Source organism: Trichosurus vulpecula, chromosome 8, assembly GCF_011100635.1.
Source record: "Trichosurus vulpecula isolate mTriVul1 chromosome 8, mTriVul1.pri, whole genome shotgun sequence".
Lineage (NCBI taxonomy): Eukaryota > Metazoa > Chordata > Mammalia > Diprotodontia > Phalangeridae > Trichosurus > Trichosurus vulpecula.
In genome coordinates this window covers 169,835,387-169,854,611 of record NC_050580.1, presented here as the reverse complement: position 1 = coordinate 169,854,611, position 19,225 = coordinate 169,835,387, and the positions used below count along the sequence as shown (strand labels likewise).

The window sequence follows — 19,225 nt, the reverse complement described above, 5'->3', positions numbered from 1 at the left end:
ATCCATTTAAAAAAAAAGTGGGTGCAATTGGACTAGATGACCTCAAAGTTCCCCTCTATCTCTAAATGTATAATTTACAGCCAAGAGTAAGCATCAGCAATAAACACAGACAAAAACGTAGAGATCTAGACATTGTGGCACAGCACCCATTCACATAGGGCAATATAAATCAAGACCCTGTAATCAAAACTTTTAGTCTTAGAAAGTTTCCTGAGGCTCAGAAAGGTTAAATAATCTGCCTATGGCACACAGAAAAATAGTGTCAGAGTCAGGGCTTGAACCCAAGTCTTTCTGGCCTCCAATGCCACACATTCTCCACTAAGCCACATTTAGGCATAATTATGGGCAAATGGCCAAATGAGCTCTGCCTATCATTTGACATTGTTGTAGGTCAATGCTAATTTGAAAGAAGATTTAACATTAGAAGGGCCAGGTGTATCAATTGATGTGAAAGTTATTACTTTGAAATAAAAATTTTCATCCTACTATATTCATTTTCTTTTTGGATAGAAAAAAAAATACTGTGTAAATTGGCACAGTGTGGTCTCTCAAGCTCTTCTTCAATTCCAAAACTTCACAATCAATGTCAATTTACATATGGATTTCTACCAAGCAGAATAAACAAAACAAAATAATAAATTCTTTAAAGGTACTTGTGAGACCTTTTGCTTTTTGGAAAACTGACTCTGATGACTTTGAAAGGCAGAAAAAAAATCATGAAAGTTGTTTCCCATTTGGGCAGCAGATGATTTGTTCTGCTTATCTTCAGTCAAAGCTAATAAACTTAATGGTTTTTAATGGCCCTAAATAGTGCTTAGTATTTGGCAAAACTCTCTTCATCATTTTCAGAGAGACATGCCTATCTGCAAATTGGCATGTTTCCAAATATGAAATACGTCATGTAGACGCTAAAGGAAATTCAGGGTCAGATAATGTGAAAGTTTGTTAACAATCTGTGGTGTTCAAAAGAGACATCCATAACAATATTAGAAAATCTGTAATTTCTGGGATACATGTTATTTAAAGAGAGAGATTTTCTAATCTTTGTCATTCCCAAGAAATATCCTATAAAATGAAGGAAACAACCCAGAATCTCAGAGATGAAAAAAGGGACCTGAGATCATCTAGTCTGACCTGTGCCTGAGCAAAAATTCATTCTGTAACATGGCAACAAGTGGTCATCCAGTTTTTGCTTGAATACCTCCACGGCAGGGAAACCCTCTACCACCTAAGGCAGCCAATTCCACTTTGAGGATAGTTCCAAAAGCTAAGAAGTTTTCCTCATATTGAGGCTAAATCTGTCCCTCTGTAACTTTCATCCATTGTTCCCAATACTGCCCTCTTTGGAGAAGCAAAACAAGTCTAATGTCCGTTCCATGTGATAGCCTTTCAAACACTTGAAGAAAGCTATCATAAACCCACCCACTCCCCTCCCGCAAGTCTTTTCTTCTATAAGCTAACCACGCCAAATTTCTTCAATTGATCCTCACATGGCATGAGTTTGAGGCCCTTGAAAATCTTGATTATCCCTACCCTCACTCCCAGATGATCTGTAGCATATCAATGTCCCTCCTAAAACATGACATCTAGAATTGAACATCATAATCCAATGTAGAACAGGGCAGAGCACAGCAAAACTATTACTTCCTTAATCCTGAACACTGTGACTCTTAATGCAGCCAAAGATCCCATTAACTTTGGCCACCATATTTCACTGTTGACCCATAGTAAGGTTGGAGTCCAATAAAACCCTCAAATCTTTGTGCCTTCTAACCGTGCTTCTCCCACCTTATATTTATAAGGTTGTTTTTGACCCTGAGTATAATATATTTATTCCTATTGAATTTCATCTTAACAGATTTGACCCAGTGTTCTAGCCTAGCCAAGACTGTCTTCCATCATGACTGTGTCCTCTAAAATGTTTGCTCTCTCTCCTAATTTTGCTGAGAATCCTAAGGTCATGGTCTATTCAGTTTAGTAATGTTGTCATGCCCTTTAAAAGATGTTAATATGAACTTATTCTGAATTTATGTCTAATATAATAATCAGTTCCAACACATTGGGAGAATCTTCTTTGGAGCTGAACGTGACTGATCTAGAGGCTTATCTTCTTTCTTTTGTGGAAAAAACCCACATATTTAAATGCCCCCTTTTCTATTCCATAATTGAAAGACTACATAAATAAGGGTTAGAAGCAAAGGGGTAACTGTACAAAGAAATTGTGTGCTACTTTAAAAAAGAAATGAATATATTCCAAGTCTTACTAGTCTGTTGATGTAGTTGGGACCAGTTATCAAAGATCTGAGAACAAATAATTTCTGTTTTGATCACTTTTAAAAGGTTCCAATTGCTCATTGCTTGGTATGAGATTCCCATATAGAAAATAATTTACTGGATTGGAACCAGGCAGATCTGGATTCAAAGTCTGTCTCCAACACTTACTAGCTGTGTAATCAAGGTCACAAAATGATTTGAACTCTCTGAGCCTCAGATTCCTCATCTGTAAACTAAGAAGAAAAATATCAAAAGGTGATTGGGAGGTTCACATGAGATAACGTCTTCAAATGCTCAAATATTCAAATTGAACTATGATCTCACCGATTTGGAAGTGCCCTCCAATGGTGCAGATCACAACCCATCTATGTCTACGAATCTTGTCCGTGTCTTCTCATAATTTTATAAACTTAAATTACTTAAAATATATTATTATTTCCTTCCTCTACGTAGTCAAATGTGTCAGTCTGCTAAAGAAGAGCCAAGAATCAGAAGAGATGATAGCCACTACCTAACTAATAAATGACCTTAGTTCTTTTGGTGGTTAGAGACTAACACACTGTCTATTGGAGACAACCAGAAACCACTTGGTATTTGTAAATACCTACTGAAGACTCCCTGAAGCAATCAGGGACAGTATTTCCAAAATTATTTTAAAATTGTAATGTCTTAAAGAAATAGGAGTTATTATTAATAATAACAATAAAGCAAACATTGATTTAATCAAATGGATTATAGAAGGTAGTTTGCGACCAGAAGTAGATTAAGTGCCTTCCTTTACTGTTCTACTTTGAATTCTTTGCTCTGATTCCATATACTCATTAATTAACAAATGTTGAGTGTCTTGAGCGTCTACTCTGTGTCAGGCAGTGTGCTAGGTGCTGTGGGTCATACAGAACACAGGGTATAGAACCTCAAGAAAATTATCATCTAGCTTGTAACACAAGTCAACAAAATTACATGAAACATTAATTAACAATAAAGTCAACAATATGAGAGATATCAGAAGGCTATATATGATAACAGGCAGGCATAATCTGTGTCATGTCTATTTGCAATAACACATAACTAAACCCCATGTAACTCAAACTCCACTGTATTGTTCTTTTGCTCTATGCCCAGACTGTTGTAGTTCCTGGTCCCTACAAAGAGCAACCAGATTCCTTCTCCCTGGGGCCTGGTATGACTTGACTGGCCCTTTCTCCCTTCCTGGTAAGTTCTTCTCTATTTCTACTGAACTTTTCCTATTATGCTATTTCTTAGAAAGTTGTGTTTTCATAGAACAATGTTGGCTAAGGCAAGCTTTTGGTTACCAAATGAGGGGCATAAACAATAAATTGCTATGAGTTCAGAGAATGATTCAATATAATTCAAATCAATTTAATAAACATTTATGTTCTAGGCATCCTACTAACTGTTGGGAATAAAAAGAAAGATAGTCCCTGCTCTCAAGAAGTTTACACTCTAATAGAATGAAGAGATAACTATGTAGATTGCAATGTTCTGGGAAGACTTCTTGGAGGAAAAGAGACTTTCTTTACCTGGATCTTTGAAAAGTAGGAAGGATTTTAATTGAAAGAGAGAATAGGGCATTCCAAGCCAGAGGAATGGCGTTCTTAAAACACAGAGACAGAAAGGTATCAAAGAGCCTTCGTTTCTGTGATCTGATTTTCTGAAGCGATACTGGCATGCAGAGAGGTTAAAAAAAAACACTTCAAGCGACTCCCAACCAACCTTCTATTGATCATCATTGCGACAAATTCCATAATCTTTTTTATTAATTTGTTGTAGTATATAAAACTCAGGATTTCTATTCCTCAAATTCTAAACCCACATCCCTCAGGGAAATCTCTATATATCAAACACAATTTCTATAAAATTAATAGAGTATATTAGAATTTTAATACTCAGCAATATTGGTTAACTTTATTGTAGCAACTTACCCACAATACTAGAGTATTCATTAGTCGGTCAATACTTGTTCTTTTAAATTTAGTCCTACCACTATTCTGCATTAGTTTAGTGTCAGGACCTGAAAAAAATTAAATAACAACTTTAAACTGATTATTAACAATTATTATAATCAATTTATAGTAATACATTTATCCAAAATATTTTTATGGAATGAGTTTAACTTAAAAATTAAGAATCTATTTAAATTAATTTCTAAGTTTCATTATCAGTAAAGGACAGTAATTTCAGAGTAAATCAAACGACAAACTGTACTTTGTCATTTGACTCAAATGTCACAGATAAGTTTGGGTTTTTTCCCCTTAAGTTGTAGATAAAAATATTGAGAAATGCTGTTTCATTTTCCATGGACAGAATTAAAGATAGGTTTTGTTTGGTTGGTTTTTTTTGAGTGCAAAGAAGTTGAGTTTAGTGAAGACATTAAAATTGAAGGAATTAAGATAGTGAAGAAATCGACTTATGGAAATGATAAAAAGGAATGGAACATAAAAAGACAATAGTAATAAGGCACAACAGAATAGACTAATTTAAGGAAAACATTAGTGGAGAGTTTTTATCTTGTTCAACTGATTACAAGAATATAATAAAACATTTTTGTGAATTATCTTTATTGTGAGTGGAGTCATAAATTCAGAATCATCTTTCAGGCTATAGTTCATATCTATAAAGCATTTTAAAGTTAACAAATCATTTGCTTAACCACAATCCAATTATTACTAAGAGAGGTTAAATGAATTGTTGAGTCATACAGGTAGAAATGTCAGAGCTAGGAATCTCATCTGAATTCACAGATTCCCTGAAGTCTATCTATGGACTCTTTGGAGGTCCATGGACCCCGGGTCAAGGACCCCCAAAGTAAAAGAAAGCCAGAAGAGGGCTGAGACTAGTAGAGGAGGTGAATTAGGGAAGCCAGTGCCGGTTTAGATAAAGGAGAAAGGTATTGGAGGTGGGGAGAAGGATCACTAAGCAAACTAGCCCTGATAAGCAGACCAGAAGCTAAGTGAAGCAAGCAGAGAAGGGGAGCCAGCAGGAACTCCCATAAATGTGCTTGAAGATTTACAGCATTATAGACATAGGTATTTATAAGCCAATGTCCACTTCAAATAAACATGGGCAAATGTAGAATAGCCAATGGACCTAAAGATGTTCCTAGTTCTGAAAAGAGGCATTTTAATAAGACTACAGCGTTCCAACAAGCCACTGTTTAAAGTCTGATCCTAGCCGTGGCCTGTCAGCACAAAGCAAAGGACAGAAACAGTTGGAATAGGTCAGTATTCAGAAAGACAGGGCCCAGGCATGTAATCCTCAGAGGGAGCACCGAAAGCTGAAGTTGGAGGCAGGGCCAAGTCAACAACTGGGCACCAATACTGTAGAAGGCCTGACACAAATGTGATCTATAACATCTCAGTGTCTGTTAAGTCCACACCAGACAAAGAATCCAATTCCTGATTAAGGATCATGCAAAAAATAAAAAGACTAGCTGAGACTTGAACCCGAAGAGGGTACCAGGAGATTGAGATAGAAGCCAGGGAATTAGGTAGAGGATTCGGCCTAACAGCAGCAACAGTGGCTTCTAGTCTACGGAAAATATAGTACCAAACAAGGTGTACTCAACCCACATAAAAGTTCACAAGGGATTAGTCCAACACCCAAATCCCAAACCCAGTACTGCAATAAACAGTAAAAGATAAAAGTAAACTGGAAAAAAAATGCCAAATACAATTAAGAAATTTTATCAATTAAGAGAAGTCTAAGAGATATATTCAGAAAAGGAAAATAACCCTACAATTATAAATAGGGCATGGGGGTGGGAGGGGCAGCCTAGGAATTAGATTTCTTCAGAAATTATTATGACACATGAGTACCATCAGGAAAGAACATTTAGTACTGGACAAAGGAAAAAAGGATGAGTCCTGATGGTCGGTGACTCCTTCATGAGGGATATGGAATCAGCCCTATGTCTGCTTGACACGGACAATTGGGAGCTACACTGTGTTGCTTAGAAGGGCATCCCAGATGTGACAGAGAATAAGCTACGACTTCTCAAACTAAAGAATTAATAGCCACTCCTAGTAATTCATGAGAGAAAAAAATAATCTAGGGATTATTAAATCTTGAACAAGAGACTGGACCAGACTTCAGGGCACAGGTACCATTTTCTTCACTGACTTGAGTCAAATGTTGATGGGATTTTAGAAGACAAAGGAGGACCTGGAAAGGCTTTTGATTAAGAAGATTATTTTGGGGGGGCAGCTAGATGGTGCAGTGAGTGGAGCACCGGCCCTGGAGTCAGGAGGACCTGAGTTCAAATACGGCCTCAGATACTTGAGACACTTACTAGCTGTGTGACCTTGGGCAAGTCGCTTGACCCCAATTGCCCTGCCTTCCCCCCTGCAACCAAATAAAAATTTAAAAAAATGTAAAAAAGAAGATATTTTCACTGCTCACTTTGGTAGCACACATATGAAAATTGGAACAATGCAGAGATCAATCCAGCCCTTGAGCAAGGATGATGTGAAAATTCACATTTTTCCATATTAAAAAAGGAAAAGAAAGAAGAAGATGTTTTCACAGAACAAGATTTAGATTTCTGGGACAGGGCTTAAGACAAAGACTCAGCAGGTAATGGACTACTACTACTACTACTATTACTGCTAATAATAATAATAGCTAGCACTTATATATCACTTAAAAGTTTGCAAAATGCTTTATACAAGCTATTTCATTTGGTCCTCATAATGACCCAATGAAGCGATATTATTCTCATTTTACAGATGAGGAAACTGAGGCAAGAGGTGTTAAGTAACTTGCCATGGGTCACACAGTTAAGTGTCTGAGGCAGGATTCAAACTTTGATCCCCCTGACTCCAACCCCAACACTATCCCTATTTAGGAACCATAAGATTCTATTTGTCTGGAGGATTGAAGATCCCTTTAAGGGGACTTTAAACCAAAAGTTACCAAGAATGGTGAAAACTACCCACAAATGACCATTAAGTCAGATACTGTAGAAAGGAGCAAGGATGACACAGGAAGAAGAAGATCAGCGAAGAGGCTCAGTAATTCACAGGAGACGCTATCAGGAAGGACAGTAATGATGCACAGGAATTCAGATGTCTATACGTAGCCGTACAAAGTGAAATAGAGATTTTAAGTTAGGAAGCAAGTAGATCTCATATGGAATTGCAACTTGGTGGCATGCAACCCATGACTGAAATGGTGACATATATAATCCTGAACTTCTCATACTTGGTAGTACACTCTTCCCCTGGGGCCCTTTACCTCTGATTGGCTGGTTCTTCTCAGAACCTCCATTCTTGTGCCCATTTTAAGGAAATCTACCAGAGAAGTCATGTATTCTTTCCTTTCCAGGCTCCATTTCTAATTCTCTGACATGGCCTGTAGGGTGCCTTCTTCTCCCTAGCCCTTTTCAGTTTCCTCTTATGTGCTGCGCTCTCTTCCCTCAATAGAAATAAGCTCCTTGAGGGCTTTATTTTTACTTAGATTTGTATTCATGGCCTGGCACATCTTTGCTGTTCATTGTTGTTCAGTCATTTTCACTCATGTCCAATTCTTCATAATCCCACCTGAGATTTTCTTGGCAGAGATACTGGAGTGGTTTTCCATTTCCTTCTCCAGCTCATTTTACAGCTGAGGAAACCAAGGCAAACAGGGGTTAAGTGTCTTGCCCAGGGCCACATAGCTAGTTAGTAAGTGTCTGAGGCCAGCTTTGAAGTCAGGAAGATGTCTTCCTGATTCCAGGCCCACTCTATCCACCTCACCACCTAGCTTAATAAATGCTTGTTTGCTTGACTTGAAATATTACAAAGGCAAGCAAAGTGGGACTTTTTGTTTCCTTTGTTTGGGAGTGCTCCTCAGTACTAAGGCAATCGAGTGCCTTTGATTGAGTCTTGCCTTTATTTGTAGGAAGGCCCATACCCTTTTGCTAGTCACACAAGGGGTGTGAAACCCTCAAGAGGTGTGAAGCCCTCAAGAGGTGTGAAGTGCTCTGACCCTGAAGAAGTGTATAAATACTCTGGTGTTAGCATTTTGTTTGGGTCTCACTCATTGGAAAAGTGTTGGTGTGGAGACTCTGGGTAGCCATTAAGGAGCCCCCAGCTTTGAAAACTCAGATGTTGGTGTTTCTCTCTCTGGTAACTATTGTGATTTGGTCAGACAGATAAGAGGCCTATCTGTTGAGCTCTCTGTGTTATTTGCTCCATTTATATTGTCTCTGTTTGTAATTTCTGTTTGTATGCTCTCCAAAGTTCGGTTCTCTGGCTTTTCCCCTGAACTAATTCTAATTCTAAAACCTAACGACAAAAGAAAGAGAGAGAGAGAGACAGAGAGAGAGAAGAAAGGAAGGAAGGAAGGAAGGAAGGAAGGAAGGAAGGAAGGAAGGAAGGAAGGAAGGAAGGAAGAAAGGAAGGAAGGAAGGAACAGGAAAGCTAATCTCATTAAGGAATAGAGATAAAATCAGTAAAAACATTAGAAAATTAATAAAACAACATTATAAAATTAATAAAACAACATGTTAAAACTATAATTCAACACAACCAAGTAGGATTTACACCAGGAATATCAGGATGTTTCTTTATTAGGAAAATAATATTTATATCATATTAATTAGAAACCATAAAAATCACGTTATATCAACAAATTGCTGAAAAAGCCTTCAATAACATACAGCATTTATTCATGATAAAAACAGTAAAAACAATAGGGCTCAAGGAATTTTTTTCTTTTCCCAATTAAAAGGCATCTTCCTGAAATCTGACATCAACTAGAGAATTATTAGAAACATCCCTACTAAAAGAAAAAGGGTATGAAATAAGGATAGACACTCACTACTTCTGTTAGGCATAGTATGAGAAAGACGAGCAATTACAGTGACAGGCAAAAAAATTAATGGGATTGACACAGTAAATAAAGAGATCAAATACCATTATTATTTGCAGATGATCTGAATGTTTCCCTAGAAACATTATTTTCAACAAAAATTGGGACAATAAATGATGTCAGCAAAGTTGTCAGACACAAGTAAATCTCTAAAAATCATTTGCATTCTGGCACGCTGTCAACAAAGACCAAGAAAACATCATTTTAAAAACAAGCTCCATTTATAATAATGACAAAAATTAAATAAATGAAAATTAAATTATCCAGACATACTTAACTATATAATGATAATTATAAAATTGCATTGATAGAAATAAAAATCTAAATGACAGAAGGGAAATTCATGGTCAATGGATAGGTCTGATCAATACGGTTAAATAACAATACTGCCTAAATTATTTTCTATATTTAATACATTACCAATAGGAATTTTTTGTAGAACTCAATAAAATCATAGCAACAAGAACTAGACCTATGACTTTATTTTTTTTAAAAAATGCATGTCGAAAAACAAACAAATGAGAATACCAAGCATTAATCTGGGAGGAAAGAAACCAAGTGGATGAAAGTGGACTTGAATTTTCAGAGGTCACATAAGAATGTCAGGATGATTAAAGCCCCCTGAAAAGCTGAGCCTTTCAATGAATGCTAAGGTGAAACAGAAAACTTTTTAAAAATTATACTGTGAAGAAGAGGAAGAGAAGAAAGAATATAAGACCTCAATTTGGGGTAAGACTGAATAATGCTAATGAGTAAGGAAAGAAAGCAAAATTATCTAGCTCCATTTTCTTTCCATTTCAGACTTGGAGGTATAGAATTAAAGTGGTTAACAGAAAATTAAAATCCAGGATAAATGATATCGAAACATACCTAGGTATCCTCAAAGAATTCAGGTTAGCAGGAAGAGTTAAGCTATATTCTAAGGTACTGAAAGAATTTTCAGACGTCATTGCTGAGCCACTGTTAGTGATATTTGAAAAACTGTAGAGAATGACAGAGGTATCACAGGACTCTAGATGGGCAAAAAGACCATAGGCTAGCAAACTTTACTTCAATTCCTGACAAAAAGGACATCTTAGGAACACTTAGGAGGGCGAGTAGTATTCATTAGAACTAGCATAGGTTCATTAAAACCAAATCAAGTCAGATTAACCTCATTTCCTTTTCTAAAAGGGTAATTAGAATGACTCGTATGATGATCATCTGAAGGAACCTCAGAATGTTTATGCTGAAGAAGAAAAGAACGAGGGGGTCACTGAGCTGTCTTGGAGTGTTTGAAGGGCTGTCATATGAAAGAGAAATTAGATTTATTTTGCTTGGCTCCACAGGACAAAACTAGAAGCAGTGCACAGAAGTTGTTGAGAGACATGTTTTATCTCGATATAAAGGAAAACTTCTTGGCAATGGAGTGGTCAAAAAAATGAAATGAACTTCCTCAGGAGGTAGAGAGCTCCTTGTTGTTAGAATTGTTCAAGCAAAGCAGGGAGAAGGAATTCCTGTTGCTACTATGTGCAACACGTTGTGCTAGGCACTGGGGGGGTTCAAAAACAAGACCAAGATAACATGTGCCTTTTAGATAATGTTATTATCTTATTAAATATCACCGTAAAGAAGATAAGAATTATGGGAAGCCTAACCAAGAAGGGCAGATGTTTTCTAGGAATGAGGGATTAGTCAATGAAAAGACAGACAAAAAAAGATAGATTGACCAGAACATTTGGTAGCACAGTTTGACTGTATGTGTGAGGTAGAACAATATAAAACGTCTTGGAAAAGCAGCTTGGATCCAACTCATGGATAGCTTTCAATGCCAGGCTGAGGAGCTTGTGACTAAGACTAGAGGTAACTAAAAGGGAGCCACTGATGATCTATAAGCAGGGGACTAGCATGGTCAGGCCTGGTCTCAGTTCCCTTGTCTGTAAAAGAAAAGAGGAAAGTTGGACTAACTGACCCCCTCTCCTGTCCCACGCTTGAGATTAGGAAAGCTTCAAACTATGAAATTTGGCTCTATTCTAGAAAGTCGGATACCTTGTAAGTCTAATTCTTTACATTAGATGACCACTTCCCAGCCATCTCTTCACTGCTGCTTACACTCTGACCATCGTTCTAACTTCCCCACTAACACAACTTTGAACAGTGCTCCTGGGTCACCTCTCTCCCTTCTCTGTAATATTGGGGAACCGTGTTTGTGGAATTCTGGATATGATGTCAGACTTGACTGATATGTTACTAAGTTTTTCTGATTTGCATTTTTCCTCCTTTTTTCATTTTGTTTCACAGCATGGCTCTCAGGGTCAGGGAAGGGGAAGGGATTACATTAGAAAGTGAAGGTGATGTAAAAACAAAGGATGTTTTATACACACACAAGCACATTTTAAAGAGGTCTTATGAGTTAATTGGAAGTTGATAAACGGCCACAGAACTCATGTTAGGCAAAAGAAAAAATACCCTAACGGAAAAAAAAAGACAGAAGCAAATATCTGATCATGGGCTAACTTCCTTGACTAAAGAATAAAGACATCTGAGCTGGAGAATTATGGGGCCAGATAGAGTCCCCAGATACCACACATATATTGCCATATTTCTAGGGATTTCCCATGACCTTAAAATGGCAATGCCCCAAATAGCAAGAGTTTTATAACAGACACAGCTGAGAATATTTAGTGAAAACTGGGAATTTCTTAGGTTTGGAATATTTTAGAGTCTTTAATGATTTCTTTTTTTGTTTTTGATGATGGTAGCTATTTAACCAAAGTATTCCTATTTTTAATTGCACACATAGTCTGTGAACCTAAGAAGCATCTTAATTTGGTATCAGGGTAAACAGCTGGCTCAAAATGTTATGCTAGCAACCAAAACTATGAATGTGTTCACAAGGCTTCATAAAATGGTTCCAGTGTATTCTTTCCTAATAACAAAGCATAGCTCCAATCACAAAGACAGTGTGGAGAAGAAAAAAAAACAGGGAAAAGAATAGACTGTCCCTTCTCTTTCTAGTATCTACTATCAAATTTATGACATCACCAACTATTAAAATGAACTGCAGGGTCCAGGCAAAAGAATAAATTTTGAGTCCTCAATAAAACAGAGACACTCCCCTCTTAATCTTTTCTTCACTAGACTTTAAATGCTGGAAAGAGGAGTCCTCCTTTTTCACTATCTCTTCCCAGTCTACACTGCTCTCAAAACTCCATTTTGAAAGGAAGGATTGTTTGATTAGCACGCTGTATGTGTGGTGGGAAGTTGAGTAATGAAGAGTGACAAATGGTGACTACCTAAAGGCATTCATGATGAGGAATGAAACCAATGACTAGTGGGTATTGGAACACAAAACAAAAGAAGGCAATTAAGTTGGAGAGAGGAGAATAATGGCGCACAGAGGGGAAAAAAGAAGACTCCGGAGGTTTTGACCTAACCTTGCACAGGGGAGATGGCAGCAAAAGATTGAAGAACTCTCAAGAGGCACCATGATGTAGTGGAAAGAGTACAAGCTTTAGAGTCAAAAGGCCCAGATTCCTACCCCAGATCAGATGCTTACTGCCTGCATTAAATTGGGCAGATTACTTAATGCTCTGGGCCTTAGTTTTCTCAACTGCAAAATGAGAAAGCTGAACAAAATAAACTCTAGTTTCAATCTTTCAGCTTTGCCTCTTATTATCCCATGAGCAGTCCCTTTAGAGACAGCATGACACAATGGACAGAGTGCCAAATTAGGACTTAGGAAGCACTGGGTTTGAATCCCACCTCAGACAGACACTTACTAGCTGTGTGACTGTGTAACCTCTCTGAGCCTCAGTTTCCTTATCTGTAAAATGAGGAGACTGAACTTGATGTCCTCTAAGGTCCCTTCCAGCTCTATATGATCCTTGTGAGAAAACTGTCCAGACTACGGAGCTGGAAAGAACCAAGCCTTCCATTCTCTCCCCCAGCCCTTGATTAACAACCAATAAACATTTATTAATTTAATATTAAACATTTATCAATTAACATTAAACATTTATCTATTATGTACTAGGGGCTGGGAAAACAAACACAAAGAATGAAACAATTCCTATTAATCTTCTACATAACTTGCTTTGTATATATCTGCCAGTATGGCATCTCCCCGTTAGACTGTAAGCTCCTTGAAGGCAGGGACTGTATTTTGCCTCTTTTTGTATCCCCAAGGCTTAGCACAACACCTAGCACATAGTAAGTGCTTAATAAATATTTATTGGTTGATTGATTCTGTTGGGGAGACAAGCACAATAGAGAGCAGTTAATAAAAGCCAGGACTTGAGGAGGGAGAGGATGGTGCTAGGGAAAGGACTCTGGAGAAGCCCTCCTATTTCAGAGTAAATGACTTTGAAGATGTTCATGTAGATCTCTATTTTGGGCTTCTATTTTGTTTTTCTTCTCTTCCTTCTTTTTCCTTCTTTCCTTCTTTTCCTTCTTTCCTTCTTTTAAAGCTTCCTCTGTAATAGTGTAAACTATGTGCAGTTTACATAAGAGGCTGGCTCTATCCCTTTGTAGGTAGCATGTAGACATTTGCCCCTGTTTCATGATTCGAGGCAAGGAACAGGGAGAAGTGAGCTCGCCCCAGTATGGACCTGACCTGTTTTGTCATGAAAGTCTCAGACACAAGGGTTACATATAAAAATAGCACAGTCAGTCCTTCAATAAGGATATAAAGCAGGAAAAACAGGACTCTGTGTGCGTGTGTGTGTGTGCGCGTGTGCGCGCGTTCTTTATAACTTAATCAGGCTTAAACATCCTGGAACGTACATTTCTAAGCATGTACACATTGGGGCCAATGGGGCTAGGCAACCAGTAGAATAATCGAGTCTTGTTGATTGAAATCCACAGTATGAAGCCTCTTACAGAGCAGCATTTTCTATGGGGAATGGGAGTAAGGGTGGAAAGGGAGAGGGAGAGGGGACAGAAAGCCTTGCACTCATCCAAACAAACTTAGGCTTGTTAACAAGATGATGGCTAGAATGTGCTGATGTGTATCTCAAGGAGAGTACAAATACAGAAAGCTAGGAAAGATAGATGTACCTGCAAAAATAACCATTCCGAAGCACCAGCTGGTGTTTCTCAGTACACAGCCTCTCAGAATCATCTTCTCATTGTTGAGAGGGTACTTGTTATCTCTCCAAGAGAGCTCTCCTGTGAATTTATCCAATTTGTTGTTGGGAGGCTCACAGGCAACAACCCCTGTAAAATACAAAGCAAGCCTTTTATGACTCACTTCCAATGTTCTTGAGCAGCGCAGTCCTGCATTACCACACTGTCTCTAATATATAATACCATAGAATAACAGGCATTACATTTATAAAACTGGACTAGGTGGAAAGAGCGCTGGTTTGGGAGTCAAGAGAACCTGGGTTCAAATCCCAGCACGGCCACTTGCCGCCAATCTCTGAACCTTCCTGGGCTTCAGGGTTCTGATCTTCAAAAGAAGATCCCCCACTCCCCCAGGGCTCTTCCAGCTAGGATTCTAGCTACAGAGAAGGACATTCACTTAATGAGTCTTTTATAAGGAGCTTTTAGCACTACCCAGAGTAGAGATAAGAAATCTAGAGAAATGTGTTTCTGAAATCATATATCCCTTGCCTATCAAGACACAAAAATTGAGTACTAAAAAGAAAAAAATGATAAATACCCTTTAAGTCTTTTTTTCTATCTCTTTGTAGTCTAAAGGATGTTTTTACTGTGGATATGACCATAGGATCATGTAGAATTGAAGGCCTTCTAGTATAACTCCCCCTCTTCATTTTTACAGATAAGGAAACTGAGGTATAGAGTGGTCAAATATCTTGCCCAAAATCACACAGGTAGTAAAGGACAGAGCCATAATTTACAACAGAAGCCAGGTTCTCTGCCTCCAAATACAGCATCCTTTTTTTAATAGGCAGTGGGGGTTAGGTGACTTACCCAAGGTCACACAACTAATAACTGTCTGAGGTTGGATTTGAACTCCTGACTCCAGGGCTGGTGCTCTATCCACTGTGCCACCTAACTGCCTCTACGTCATTCTTTCTTACCAAACTACACTGCTTCTCCATAATGGCACAATTTAACTCCTCCATGTACAATATGGTCCAGATCTATGATTCACTACTGTGGGGAACTTATAATGCAAAAACTCCCTCTCCCAAAGCAAATTAGTTCCTTTTCTGCAATTTATAGTCTTATGGAGTTGCCTAGGGCTCTTAGAGACTAAGTCACTTGCCCAGGGTCACATAATCAGAAACATGTCAGAGGTTGGATTTGAACTCATCTTCCTAACTCCAGGAATGACTTTCTATCCAAAACTCCACATGACAAAAGAAAAGGACTGTTCTGTGATTTTTCAGGCTTTTATCCTCCAATACCATACTTCCAATTTCAGAATAGTTAGCATTTCAGGGATCCCCTGTTGAAACCATCCAAAGCAGTTTGTGGCTTCATATTCACCAGTGTTATCACAGCATACAATTGCTTCAGGACACCAGACAGAAAGCATAAAATTGGCTCTTCAATAAACTACCATGTTTCTAAGCCGGATAAACTTGAGGTCCATTTGGCACATATGGACAAGAATGTCTGAAGATCACTTTCAGATATGGGACTATTTTTTCATATCTTAATTAGATTCATAGCTCTGATGATTAATATTTTTTTCTCAAAGCTGTCATGCAGTCTCCCTGAAACTGAGCAGACCGATTTGCATGTTCTTTAATCTCATGCCCACCTGAATATAAAGGCATCATATTTATTCCATTATTCCATTAAACAATAGCACATGAAAAATCAAAGTAAAGTTGATTTTTAGCTAGTTGGAGGCAGAGAAAATCTACCCGTGTGGCCTCTTTTCTAATGTAAAGACCACCAGTTAGATTAACACAAATTTGTGTCGCAAACAATTAGAGCCAGGTGAAAGGAAAAACAGCTGGGACTGGAGATGTGGAGAAACAGAAAGCAGAGGCAAAGTTATATTGTGATGAGTGAAAGCATATCCTCTTTGGTTGATGCACTCAAACCTCAAGGTCAAAAGCATTTTTAAAAGGGGTTCCTAGAGAACCTCTTCCCAACACAACCCAGGAACTTCCTAATGTGAGGATTGATGGAATAAGGAGAATAGAAAAAGGAGCTTGAAACCTTGAAAAGGGATGAGGGGTGGTGGGGTGGGAGTGTGGGGTTGAGAAACAAAGGTGGACAGTGAATCTAAAAACATGGTTATAGGGAGATAGGGTCTGGATTAGCCAACAGGAAAGCTGGGCCTCAAGCCAAGCAGCCTCCTGATCTTAATTTGGTCTCCCAAGTAGATTTCCCTGAAGGGAAGTGATATTTCCCATTGCAAGCTATTAAATTGGTTTGTTGGTTCAGATGCCTCTTGTGTTAGTTGCCTGTGGGCAAGAACTCAGTATTCAGGTTCACTGAGGCCAGTACTCAGAGAAGCAAGGCTCAACCTTGAGCTTTGTTAGTGACCTTGACTCTACCTACCCAGGGCCATTACTACTGAGGAGACATTCACAGACTCACATCTTGAGTAACTCACTGAAAATTTTCAAGATGACCTTTGGTAAAGGACAGTATATAGTGGACAGGAGGATAGATGAAAATGTGGTACAAATGAAGTTTTCATATTAAGGAAAACTTCTGTGCCCCAATAGTTTTAATCGCACATCTGCAGCCTTCTAACGACAACAGAACAAGACAATTCAGGGATGACTTAAACTGGACCACAGTGCAGACAATTACGGCTGGGAAGACAGAAGCCTTTAACCAAGTTTCAACATTCCAGGATTTGCTTCCCCTCTACATCCCCCACCCCCACCCCCCAAAAAAACCCACTGGTAATTCTCATTCCTGTCTTTGGTACAACTCACTTTTTTTGCCTTGGAATGGTAAAAAATGGGTGTCACTAACAAAACCTATGAATTAGCAGTATAGTTGACAACTCCTCTTGAAGCTTATTTGTTCCTTTGACCCAAGCCCCAATTTCTCAGGCTTCAAGTTTGGTCATAAAAAAATGTGCTTTGGGCAAAAACAACATGATACAGAGTCTCTGCCAACAGGAATATAAAAAACAGGCTTATTTGATCATTTTTATTGTCACAAGCAAACTCTGACATGGAAGAGAATACAGCCGTGAACACGTCCCCTTGCTCTTCCAGGCCCTGGAGGCCAATCTACTTCTGGCCCTTCCCCAAGGGTGTGGTTCTAGACAAGGACAAAAAGGCCGGACGGGCCAAGGAAGACTGCTTTAATTCAGAGAAGTGCATGGAGGCCAAGTCATCCATCCTTGGGAGAATCAGTAGGATTCCAGAGGTTTCTATAGGATCAGGCTAAAATAAATAAAAAATAAATAAAATAAAATGCCACTTAATGAGGACAAGTGTAAGGAGAGAGACACTACTTAAAGTCTTGGGTCAAACTCTTAACATCTTCCTCGTCAATGAAACAGACTGACTGGCCCTATTGTTTGCTAATTCTGTCACCATTAGATATCTTGGTCCTTCTCCTCCTATCCCAGGCCACAACAAGGAAGGAAGGAAGAAAGGAAGGAAAGAAGGAAGGAAGGAAGGAAGGAAGGAAGGAAGGAAGGAAGGAAGGAAGGAAGGAAGGAAAGGAGGAAGGAAGGAAGGAAGGAAGGAAGGAAGGAAGGAAGGAAGGAAGGAAGGAAGGAAGGAAGGAAGGAAGAAAGGAAGGAGGGAAGGAGGGAAGGAGGGAAGGAGGGAAGGAGGGAAGGAGGGAAGGAGGGAAGGAGGGAAGGAGGGAAGGAAGGAAGGAAGGAAGGAGGGAAGGAGGGAAGGAAGGAAGGAAGGAGGGAAAGAGGGAAGGAGGGAAGGAAGGAAGGAAGGAAGGAAGGAAGGAAGGAAGGAAGGAAGGAAGGAAGGAAGGAAGGAAAGGAGGAAGGAAGGAGGGAAAGAGGGAAGGAGGGAAGGAGGGAGAGAGGGAGGGAGGAAGGCAAGAGTCCCCTGAGGACTGCTAAAAGGCAAATTAGAAAATGGGGCAGTGAACTAAAACATAAAGAGAGGAAATTTTTTCTTCTTTCCTTAAGCTCCCAACACTAGTAGATCACCTCTTATTCTACTAAGATTGCAATCATCCAATATAAACTTCTTCAATACTTTTCCTCTGGCAAAAGGGACAATTTCTGAGAAACCTGGAAACACTGGCACTAACGGATACAGAGTGAAATGAGCAGAACCAGAAAAATATGAGAAAATCATTGCAAAAAGGAACACTTTTGAAAGACAATACCTCTATTCAATGCAATGACCAACCATGATCGCAGAGGGCTGGTGATGAAGCATGCTACATACCTCTTGACAGAAAGGTGAATGATGAAAGGACTCAAGATGCAGAAAGACAGACTTTTAGACATGGCTATGCACAAATTTGTTTTGCTTGACTAAGTATACTTTTATAAGTAGTTAAGTAAAAGGAGAGAAAACCAATACTTTAAAAAATTAAAATTAAAGTTACATAAATCAAACAAAAAACACTCTTCCCTCAACCTGTCAATTTCCTCACTTATGCTGTCCCCCTTCCTTCCAGTCTCAGAGTAATGTGTGACCCTTCTCTACCAGAGGAAAAAAACTGACTGCCCTAGAAGCAATGAGAGGTGTGAGTGAGCCTGAATTTAGAGAGAGCTGGCCAGCAGGGTCATACCAATTTAGCTGAGCCAGACAAAAGTGAAAAGAGGGAAGTCTTAAACTACATCAAAAAACTCTAACCATATAAAAATGTTTAGGAGATGAAGAGCGCTCTCTTAGGTTTCTCTCTTTCACTGGTGGAGTTTAATGAAAAAGGATAGAGAAATATAATAGGAGCTTGATGATCAATAAATCAACACAGTCTAAAAATATTACTTTTTCTTCATTGAAAATGTGTTGACAAGCAAAACATCATGTTTGATTACCCTTCAAACACTTTATCCTTCTGTTCCTTGAACTCTTCAACTACCGTGACCTCCACCTCTGTTCTACTTTAGCCAGCAACCAGGGTGGTCACACCTTGGACTTCGCCATCTTTCAAGGATATTCCATTAGCAAATTCCCAATGCTGAAATTCCTCTTTCTAACCATTATCTCCTCTCCTTCTTCCTCTC

At 38.7% G+C, this 19,225-nt stretch overlaps 1 protein-coding gene across 1 annotated transcript in view; it reads right to left on the bottom strand.

Moving 5' to 3' along the window:
• The window catches only part of ATP8B4 (ATPase phospholipid transporting 8B4 (putative)), a 239,655-nt gene that overhangs the window by 114,087 nt on the left and 106,343 nt on the right, over positions 1–19,225 (bottom strand). Inside the window, exons 8-9 of the mRNA XM_036736592.1 lie at positions 14,182–14,340; positions 4,218–4,306 (exon numbers count right to left, since the gene is read on the bottom strand). Of these exons, the coding sequence (XP_036592487.1) occupies positions 4,218–4,306; positions 14,182–14,340 (248 nt within the window). The remainder of the gene's footprint in view (positions 1–4,217; positions 4,307–14,181; positions 14,341–19,225) is intronic.